At 47.3% G+C, this 11015-nt stretch overlaps 2 protein-coding genes across 3 annotated transcripts in view; one reads left to right on the top strand and one right to left on the bottom strand.

Moving 5' to 3' along the window:
- Positions 1-4092: 4092 nt before the first annotated feature.
- SMIM11 (small integral membrane protein 11) overlaps positions 4093-11015 on the bottom strand; it is a 37433-nt gene continuing 30510 nt past the window's right edge. The window contains exon 4 of the mRNA XM_025449807.3: positions 4093-4621. Coding sequence (XP_025305592.1) covers positions 4434-4621 — 188 coding nt within the window. The 3' untranslated portion in view covers positions 4093-4433. The remainder of the gene's footprint in view (positions 4622-11015) is intronic.
- Positions 8347-11002, top strand: C31H21orf140 (chromosome 31 C21orf140 homolog). Of its 2 annotated transcripts, none has more exons than XM_025449804.2 (2): positions 8347-9332; positions 10266-11002. In XM_025449804.2, the coding sequence occupies exon 1, from the start codon at positions 8411-8413 to the stop codon at positions 9167-9169; it is 759 nt and encodes a 252-aa protein (XP_025305589.1). In that variant the 5' UTR covers positions 8347-8410; the 3' UTR covers positions 9170-9332; positions 10266-11002. The 2 variants fall into 2 exon arrangements, with proteins under 2 accessions (XP_025305589.1, XP_025305591.1); XM_025449806.3 differs by lacking the exon at positions 10266-11002 and adding an exon at positions 9596-9727.

Here is an 11015-nt window from a genome sequence, read left to right as displayed (position 1 = left end):
TGAAAGTAGTAAATGTTAAATGAAGCCACATCATTTCCGTGACGTGGGTTGCTTTCCCCTGCGCACAAATGCGAGAAAGTTCTTTGGAGAGTATTATTATTATTGTAATTAGTATTTGCCAGGGACAAGCTGAACTGTCTGCCCTCAAGTCATGGTCTTCCTGGTTGTTTGAAACCCTGATTAGCTCCAGCCTTCGGTCCCAAGCTGTCACCACGGCCCAGACAAGCACTTTCACGCGCATCTCTATTAGCCCGAGGTGTGGGGAACGCTGCCTCCTTGCGAGGCCAGGAAGGGCTCCTTTTCCCGCACCCCCTGCCTTGCAAACCTGCTCGGTTCTGTTAGATTAGGAAGTTTAATTAGCAGAAAATAAGTGAGGGTCCCAGCTGGAGCCCAGGCTGCGTCCCCCGCTGGGGTCGGATATGTCTGAACAAGTGTCAGCGAGGCTTTCTGCACAGAGGACAGATCTGGTCCTCGGGAAAAAGAGATGATGCAGGGAAGCAAGGTTAACCCCCCTCTTGGAGCATGAGGGCCCAAGTCCAAGCAAGAATCTTGAGATTTATTAGGGGGGGGGCGCTGCTTCAGTCACAGCACACCCCGAAACCATGTGAAGGGTGGGGAGCGGAGTATGCGGAGTGGGAGTTGGCCTGTCTTCCTCCAGAAGAATCTGAGCTTCATGAGAGATGCGTGAACACCTGAACCAAACTCATGGTACCGTCAGGAAGGGTGGTGGGGAAGATGCAAGCAGGGATTTTAACCCTGTACCCACTAAAGTTTCAATAGAAGAGAAGAAAACTAACACCGATCCCTGATCAACTCCATAGGTGAGTACTGTTAGGGAACTGAGGCTCAGAGAGGTTCAGAAACCTGTCTATCGTCACACAGCAGGCAGGAGGTTCCAAGCTGGGTCTATCGGATTCAGAAGCCCATGTGATGTTTCTACGAAGTCTTTGTCCAAAATGCACTTTTGTTTTCATTCAAGGTAAGGAGCGGGGAAGGCCAGTAGTTTGGTTGAGGCGCATTTCTCTCATGCCACGGGTGCCCTGCAGGTCAGCTGGGACTCTGCTCCATGCTATTACTGCCCCTACTCTGAGGCCCAGGTTTCTGGAACAGCCCCTCTCTGCGACACTGCTGGTCTCAGCGCTGAAGGGTCTGGAGGGTCTCACCTGGACCATTAAATGCCCCAGGCCGAAGGGCCACCCACCACTTCCACCCACCACCCACTGCTGGAATTAACCCATGGCTGTTCTCAACCACAAGGGGAGGGAGAGGCGGGGAAGTGCCTGCCTGCCTACCACGTGTCTGGAGGGCCACAAGCCAAAGTCCGGGGAAGGGTACTAATGATACCACGGAACTGAACCAGATACGGAGTTCTTAGGACTCAACGTTCGTGCCCTCCAGAGATTCGTGTTGAAATCCTAACCTCCCCTGAGGTGGTGTTAGGTATTAGAAGGCGGAGGCTTGGGGAGGGTGATTGGGTCATGAGGATGGAGGCTGCATGATGGGATTAGTGCCCTTCATAAGAAGAGATGGAAGAGCTTGCTTCTCTCTCCTCTCCCCGACGTGGGGAAACAATGAGGTCAAGGTGGTCAGCAAACCAGGGGATGGGCCTTCACCAGACACGGGATCTACTGGGGCTCTGATCTCAGGCTTTCAGCCTCCAGAGCTGTGAGAGATAAATGTTTGCTGTTGAGGCACAACCCCTCTCTCAGGCTGTGGTAACTTGTCACAGCAGCTGGAACAGACTCAGACACCACGTTCCATGGAGTTCCTTAGGCCACCATAGGGAGCAAGGAGTAGCCCAAACCTATCCTCTACTTTCTCTCTTCTGCATTTATAAAAAAAATATTCTATATTAACAAATCATTAGAAATGGTTCTGTTGCATTCAAAATTAACCCTGCCAGCTCTAACATTCTGCACCCCACAGGCCCCCCACTAGGCCCAATTAAAACTTGTCCTAAGACAGGGGTTCTCACCTTGGCTTCACTTTAGAACCACGTAGACATTTGTTAAAAAAATTTTTTTTTTTTAGATTTTTATTTATTTGAGAGAGAGAGTGTGAGTGTGAGCAGGGAGGAGGGGCAGAGGGAGAGAGAGAATCTCAAGCAGACTCCTCACTGAGCGTGGAAACCAACACAGGGCTCGATCTCACAACCCGTGAGATCTTGACCTGAACTGAAATCAAGAGTCACAAGCTTAACCCATGAGCCACCTAGGCGCCCCACTTGTAAAAATCCTGATGATGCCCAGGCCTCCTCCTAGACCGAATATGTGGGAAGAGGGCAGTGGGAGGAGTGCAGAGAGGGAAGGGCTGTCACTCGGGGCCAGGCCTGAGGAAGCCGTCCTCTGTGAGCGGGTCCCTCAGCTGCAGAGAGAACAGGAAGCACTTCCGGAGGTGGGTGTCTGCCAACAGGTCCCAGGTGGTTAAAATCCACATTCAGGGGTACACACACACATACACACACACACAGCACAGGCCATACACACAGACACACATGCACACACACATCCACACACCCCTTACAAACACACACACTCACACACACAATACCCCCCCCACATACATAGCCATTCATGAATCTGCATACACACACATGCTCACACATGTAAACACACGTCCCAGACACACACACATCCTTCCACACACATATACACACTAGACACACACACACACACACACACACACACTTACATCTACACTCACACACCTCTTACTCATTCCACAAGTAAAAGATCAAATTTTAGGCCAAATGAAACTCAGCCTTTGCCTGGTCCAGGTGTCTCATTTTACCGATGAGGAAAAGAAGGTCCAGAGAGGGTCAAGGACTATGAGAAGCCCCTGTGGTCCCTCCCTGTCAACTCTCCTAACTAACTAGCTAACTCCCAAAAGTACATCAGGGGTCTTTGTTTTGTTTTGTTTTGTTTTTTATTTTTTATTTTCCCCCCTCCTCTCCCGTTTGTTTGTTTGTTTGTTTGTTGTTTGTTTGTTTGTTTGTTTGTAGAGGGGCCCCTCATGATCTCAAGGTCCTGGGATTGAGCCTGACATCAGGCAGCCTCCTCAGTGGGGAGCCTGCTTCTCCCTTTCCCTCTGCCCGCCTCTCCACCTGCTTGTGCTCTCTCTCAAATAAATGAATAAAATCTATAAAAAACATTTTGTAGAAAAAGAGGCAACTGAGGATTCTTCTCTTGGTTGGCAAGGCAAGGAGAAGGGGGGCCCCTTTACCTTCTCTTCCTAAACAACTTGTCCTGAAAATGGAGCAGTAATCCTTCCAACTCCATGGGCTGCAGAGAGGGTTTACCAAGGTGCTTTGTGTAGGGGGCCCGGGCCATTCCCAACACTGGGTGATCCCAAACATGACCGTTACCCCCAGTCGCCGACCCAGCAGGGGTCTTGCCACCTCACGTGACAGACACATTTCACTGGGAGTTTTTTCCCTGATAGCAAGTTTGGGGAGGACGTTACAAGTCTGACTCACACAGACAGAGGGGCAGGCTCATTTGTGAGTTGTAAAGGTGGCTTCATTCTCAGGACTTTTTCCTTCCTGCTCTGCCTACAGGAGGGGGGGCCAGGCTCTGGGCCTCAGGAGGTGCATGGTGCCAGGCCAAAAACCCAAGGGCAGACTCTCTCCCTGTGTGTGGTGACACTGAGCTACTGGTCCTGTGGAGGGAGGGAAAGGGAGAGGACAGGGCCATGGATGGTGAAGTGGGTGAGAGAGAATGGGACAAAGCTATCCTCAAGCCCAGCTTTGGACAGAGGCTCTTAGGTTGGGGTTCTAGGGGTCTTCAACTTCCTCGTTCTTGGTCCCCCTAAATGTGACTGGGCCTCCCAGGCAGTAGCTTTGGGGCACACCTAGAGGTTGCCTAGAGGTTCTCAGCCCTAGCAAGACACCTGTACCCAGTTGATGGAACCACAAGAATTGGATCTGAGCCCCTCCTGGGGTGCCTCTAGTGAGCAGGCAGCGTGGAAGGGTGACCTCAGTGCCCGGCTGGTCCTCTGGCCTTGGGAGTAGGGTCAGGAGCCCCAACAATGCCTCAGTCCAGTGTCATTGATTAAGTAAATAAACATAACGTTTCCTGTGCTTATGGGATAAGAGTCAAACTAGCACACATACACACATATCTCTTCTTATGCAGGGCAACTGTTTTAGTTTTTGATTTTTGGTTTTGGTTTTTTTTTGGTACAACCGGTTTCCAAACATTTCCTTCCATCACTGTTTTGTCTTTGAATCAAACAAACTTGATTTTCCAATTATATAAAATTAATTTAAACAAATTAAATACACTATAGTGTTCTACCTTAGAATATCAGTTACCCAGGCACTAGAGAAGAAAGAAGAACAGAAGAATTTTCTAGAAAAGCAGAGGGTAGGTACTCGTAGGACTGAGGGAGGAGGCTGTGATTGGGAAGGGGCATGGGGATGCTTCGGGGTGCTTCTAGGGCTGGCAAGTTTCTACCTCCATTCCTGGGAGGGGATTATGGTGCTGCTTAGAAGTCATCATGGACACAGGTCCAGACTGCCGCCTGGTGGTGCTTCCATCACCCTCCAAGATCTCCAAAGTGGGAGCTGACTCTTGAGTTGCCAAGTTCTCTCTCCCAGGCCCTTGGGTGCTCCCAGTGGAACCTACAGCCAAGAAGGAGAAGCAGAGGAGATGCAGAATCAAGGGAAGGAGGAAAAATGAAAGGTTCTCTGAGTTTCTCTGACTGTGTGTGGTAGTTCCTCTTGGCTGCCAGGCCAGAGGCTGGAGAGGTCTCCTTCTCCTTCTAGGCTACTGATGGTGGCATCCAGAAGGAGTCTCTGCAAGGGCTGCTATGGCATGGCATTGCATCCCTCTGTTGACCACTATGACTCTAGAATCCCCCCCAGTCACCTCCAAGGCCTGGTGGGCAGCCCATGGGGAGCCCACCTGAGCCCAGCCTCTCAGGGTTCCATGACTCCTCTTCTGGCTGGCTTCCTCCAAACCCATGGCCCCTATGCTCTCTCTAAAAAGAACCCCCAAGGGCATCTAAATTTGTGCCTTTTATATCTAATTCCTCTTGACATTATTTTCAAATCCTACTGCCAGATTTACTTATAATTAATGATGTTAAAACAGTGAAGTACCATTTTTGCCTATCAGATTGGCAAAGATTAAAGATCACAAACATCAAGTGGTGGTAACAATCCAAGAAGTACAAGTTGGTATAAACTTTTCAGTGGATGATTTGGCAATATCTTCCAACATTTAAACTACGCACGGCTTTTGACCCCTCCTTTCCCCTGCCATATATGGATGTGTCTATCTACATTATACCTTTATTAGGAGGAGATACTCAGCATAGCATTATTTGAAACAGCAAAAGCCCTGAAACCATCTAAATAACTACAAAAATAGGACATCTGTTAAATAGTGTGGGTCACATCCAAACAATGGAGTACATTGACTATTAAAAAGAATGAGGCTTTCCAGTGTTAATGACATGGAAAGGTGTCCGTGATTTATTGTGAAATTTACAAAAGCAAGTCACAGAATAGTGTAGTGAATTTTTTAAAAAATCAAACATATTAAAAATAGTGAAAGAGAGTAAAAGGGAAAGGAGAAAAAATGAATGGGAAATATCAGAAAGGGAGACAGAACATGAGAGACTCCTAACTCTGGGAAACGAACAAGGGGTGGTAGAAAGGGAGGTGGGCGGCGGTTGGAGTGACTGGGTGGCGGGCACTGAGAGAGGTACTTGATGGGATGAGCACTGGGTGTTATTCTATATGTTGGCAAATTGAACACCAATAAAAAATAAATTTAAATAAATAAATAAATAAATAATCAAACATCATGGATATGTATCTATCCTCCTAAATCCAAGTAGAATAGCATCTGGATGACACCAAATGATTCCAACAGCATTCCCTCTGGTGAGTGAAACAGGTAGGGATGCAGTAAGAACAAATGACTTCCATAAGACTGGAAATTATCTACAACACCTATGCATTGTGTTTATAACTTAAAAGGTAATGAGGACATTTATTTTTTTAAGTAGGCTCCACGCCCAATATAGAGCCCAAAGTGGGGCTTGAACTCACAACCCTGAGATCAAGATCTGAGCTGAGATCAAGAGCCAGACCTTCAACCGAGCTACCCAGGTGCTCCAACAATTTTTAAATTTCAATTCTGACAGTTAATAGATCTTCCCCTTCCCCATTGCCCACCCCCTTCCCAGCCCTCCAGAGCTTCCCACTTCCTGAAATATAAGGAAGTTCTCTCACCTCCCAGGTAGGGGTAAAGATTTAATTAACAGACTACTCAGCAAGCAGGAAGTGCACTGACAAGATGTAAACAAAGGGTGTGCCTCCTAAATAGCCATTGGTCCCTCTTCCCCTCCCCTGCTTTGCATTCACAACTTTGTGTCTCTCTTCAGCCCAACCATTCCCCTCAATGGAGAAATCTTTGAATTTGGTGACTACAGTTCCCTCTACAACCACCATCGGCTGCACATTCTCTGGGCTCTGTGTAGCTCACCCCTTCCTCAGCAATTCTGTGACATTTCCCATGTGTCAGGAGCCCCTTGAAGATTAATTTCACCTGAAATACAAGCTCTTCACCACAGCCACCCCATCCCTGGGTTTCCACACTTGGCCTGCTCCATCGCCTCCTTGGAAGACGTCCCTCCCGTGGGGCCCCATTTCTAGAGCTTCCCTTCCCTGTCAAGGCCCATCTCCTTTTCCTGAGACTCATTGTTGACTCTTCTCTCCCACAAGATGGTGCTTTCCTTGGGGAGACTTCAAGGAACTCTAGTGTTTCCAAGATTTACACAGCCTGGAACTGGAAGCATTCAAGATTTATTGATGAAGTTGAGGAGAAAAAGCGAGGAAGAAAGGAAGGGAGGAAGGAAGGAAGGAAGGAAGGAAGGAAGGAAGGAAGGAAGGAAGGAAGGAAGGAAGGAAGGAAATGAATGAGTTAGGGAAGGAAATAGGAAGGGAACACTTTCCATTTTTGCCATGGGGTGGACAACTTATTTCATTTCAAATTTGGTCCTCAGTCTTGATTTTTCTTTTTTAACTTTTCCTTTCTTTTCTCATCCTTTGCCGCTCCCTTCAAGACTTTTTGTTTTTTCATTGGTCCCTGCCAAGGTCTCTTAGGGTCTATCTTTCCAGCCCATCTGTCTCAATAATAACAGCAGCCACGTATTAAGCTCTGTGCCAGTGAATACTGTTTACTACCTCGTAGGTCCTTGCCTGAATACTTTGCCATAGGTATTCTCCCCATTTTACAGAGAGAGAAGTTGAGGCTACTGAGGTGGAGCTGGGATTTGACCCTTAGGTTTATCTGGTACCAGAGCTCTGCCCACAACTCCAGTGCTCATATGTACCCTACTTCCCTACACAGCCCAGTGGGGCCACATTCACACCCATCACTGTGGCCTGACATATGCTTGGACTTTCCTAAGTCCTGGCATTTCCCAGGAATTTGGGAATTTGGTGGCTGCAGTCCCTCCCACAACCACCACCCCAAGCATGCAGGCTGACTTTTTATACTATTTGCCATACCTTCCTCTGACACCTGTGAACTCCATGCATATGCAGACTTAAACCACACACCTGTGCAGGTCTCACTGCACATGTCATGGCTGTACCACTGGTGCCTGGCACAATGCCTAGTGCTTAGTAGGTGCTCAGTAAATATATTTGGAATGGATGAATGGATGTAAATATTCCTCTTGATCTTCCTGAACCAAAAGGAGAGGGGTCATAAATTTGGCTCTTCACTGTTAAAAGATTGCTGTTGTGGGTAGGATTGTGTCCCCCTCACCCAAATTATATGTTGAAGCCCTAACCCCCACCCCAGTACCTCAGAATGTGGCTCTATTTGGAAAAAGGGCCTTTAAAGAGGTGATTAAAGTAAAATGAAATCATATGGTGGGCTCTAATCCAACAGGGCTAGTGAATAAGAAGAGATTAGGCCAGAGACATGCATGCACATAGAAGAAAGGCCATATGAGGCCACAGCAAGAAAGTGACCATCGACAAGCCCAGGAGAGAGACCTCAGAAGAAGAAGCCACACCTGCCAAAACTTTGATCTTGGACTTCCAGCATCCAAAAGCATGAGAAAATAAATTTGTTGTTTAAGCCACCCAGTCTGCAGTGTTTTGTTTTGGCAGCCCTAGCAAACTAATACAATTGCCAATCTCTGTCCCAAACCGTGGCAGAAGCGATGTCAAAGAAACATTTTTTTTTTTTATGGTTAGCATTTCCCATTCACATAAGCCAGAAAAAAAATTATACTGAGTATGCGTTTCATGGTGCTTTGAAATTCAAAGTGTATCTATGTGACAGACCTAGCTGTAAGAAAGCCCTTTGTGAGGTCATCATGCCACTCTTGCCAGATCTGCACAGATGGAGACATGCAGGCTTTTAAAATCACTTGAGGAGACACCATGCCTCACTTTACAAGTCCTCTTTTAAGAAACATCATTAGCAGAAATCCATTTGATAGCATCAGGAGGAAGCAATGTCTCCAATATTTGAAAAGCCTGAGATCACTGCAATATGATGGATTTAAGACCATATATTTTGGAGAAACTGATATTGCTGAAAGTCTTATAACTGGAGAAGAAGATCTTAGTGATGGGTACTTCATGCACGCTCCAACTTGGTGTATTGTGCATGCTAGTAGTAGTCAAGGATGGGTGCCTTGGAAGTATCGGATGTTCCTAAGAGATGAGTTATGCATCAAACGGGAAGAGAGCCTCTTCTTTGAGTTTTGCGATGTGGTGAAGAAGGCCTATGGCAAGTGTGCCATTGTGGTCAAAGAGAGAAGGCAGCAGGACAAGATGAAGCCAAAAGAAGACACAGAGCTGGAGGCCCAGGTCCGTGTCCCATCAGTCATTAGCTTAATGAGCATTGTGTGTTGCCCTGAGGTAGCCAAGTCCTGTGGCCATGAACTACTCTCTTTGCCTTCCCCTTACAATTACCTAAACCCTCTAGACTCAGCCTGGTCTTCTCTGAAATGGTTTATCATCAATAACAGAAAGGAGTTTTGCTTGCAGTACATTGACAATGTCTATTCTTACCAGTATATACTTCTCAGCGATTTAATTAGCAAGGGGATTGGAAGGATAAACTCAAGCAAATGGAAAATACTAACCAACAAAGTACGTAGATGGGAAAACTACTATCTTGGCAAATTTTCTTAAGGGTGACTCCTCTAACAAGCAGTTGGGACCATGCTATGGGCATAGTCTTTACCAACTCTGCTGGGCTCGACTCTGGACCCAAAGATACTCCAACAGCGGCCTCATGGGGATGCTGTGAGGACCAAGGTTTCTAAGGCTGCTGGCAAAGTGCTGGAAAAATGCTGTAAGTTTACTGAGGGTTCCATTAAAGCCTGTTGGTAAATTAGGATCTCGACTCCCATCTTGTTGAGGCCACCTTGAGAGCTATGCTAATGGGAGGATGACAACTAGTCCAGCCCAAAGGAGTTCGATGGTGAGCAGGGGTGAGCAGAGCTAAAGGTTGTGTCATCAAAATTTAGGTCAGAAAGAAAAAGAGCCAAGTGTGTAGTCACCAAAGAGTTGGAAATGGCGTGCCAACTAGTTTTAGCCAACCAAAATAATCCACAGGGAGCCAGTTTGCCATGAGCAAGATAAGTGGTCCAGACAGCGGCTGAGCAGGCTCTTTGCTTCCCATTGCTTGGAGAAAACAGTGTCAAAGTTGAATGAGAGACATCCGAGGTGAAATCCCATCCAGATGCTCCAAGGCAAGTTTGTGGTCCCAATAAGGCAGCTGGAGAGCTGTAGTAGTTGATTGATTCACCTGGGACTTGGTGGGTGAACAGGTGAAGTGAGCGGGGTCTGTGGAGCCCATTTATCCAATCTTTCAGCCCAACACCTCGAATCCTACCAGGAGTTCGTTAGACTTTGCCATGGAGTTGCATCTTGGGGCCCCAAGAGCCAAGACACCTGTGGCCGGCACAGCACACCTAACTCAGGTTTAAAGCTGCTGCCAATGTGGGCTGTAAGGATTTGTGGGTGGTATTTTTTTTAACTTTTATAGAAAAAGACCTGCCTCCAATTAAACATATCAGAAATGTCACTCCCACTGATATATGTTGAGGCAGTAATTTTACAACAGACATAACTATTCCAGAGGGTGTCAAAAACAACTCATGAAAATTTCTGCCTAACTCCTAACAGAATTGCCCATAGATAAGATTGTGAGGCCAGGTTCCTGATAGCCAGTTGCAGAAAGCCTCAGATGATTTGCTTGTCTTCCTGTCCTGTTTTCCTCCAGAGCCTCCCTGGATTTTTTTAGAACTATGTGGTCCGATGAATAGAGATGTTCAGTGATTTTCAGCAGTCAAGTGGTGGACGTATCTGCATCGTTTTGTTGTCGTGAGTTTTATCCGGGGAATGAACCAGTTGCAACTGCAACCACCAACCCCCCAGAACCCGGCAACCGCAGTTGTTACACACCTCACGTCACAGCCAGCCAGCTATCTTGTCTCCCGTGGCTGCTGTAACAGATTCCCACAAACGTGGTGGCCCTAAACGACAGACCCTTACTGTCTCCCAGTTCTGGAAGCCAGAAGTCTGAAATCCGCTCCACTCAGCTGAAATCGAGGTGTGGGCAGGGCCGCACTCCCTCCCGAGGCTCTGAGAATCAATCATCCCTCGCTCTTCTGGCTTCTGGTGGCTGCTGGCATTCCTTGGCTTGTGGCCACACTGGTCCAATCCCTGCTTCTGTAGCCTCATTACTTTCTCCTAATTTCCCTCTGCCTCCCTCTTGTAAAGACACTCGTGGTGCCACTCAGGTCCCATCTGGGTAATCCAGGATCCTCTCAAAATCATTAACTTAATCCCATCTGCAGGGATTCTTTCTCTACGTAAGGTAACGTTTCACAGGTTCCAGGGATTAGGAGCTGGATATCTTTGGGGACCATTATTCAGCTGACTGTAGATGCTAGAAAGTCTTCTGTCAACTGAAATACAGCGTTCTCCACTGGGATTAACCTGGTGAAACAGCTCTTACTGTGTGGTACGC

The sequence above is a fragment of the Canis lupus genome, chromosome 31 (genome assembly GCF_003254725.2).
Source record: "Canis lupus dingo isolate Sandy chromosome 31, ASM325472v2, whole genome shotgun sequence".
NCBI lineage: Eukaryota > Metazoa > Chordata > Mammalia > Carnivora > Canidae > Canis > Canis lupus.
This window is presented reverse-complemented; position numbering and strand designations above follow the sequence as displayed.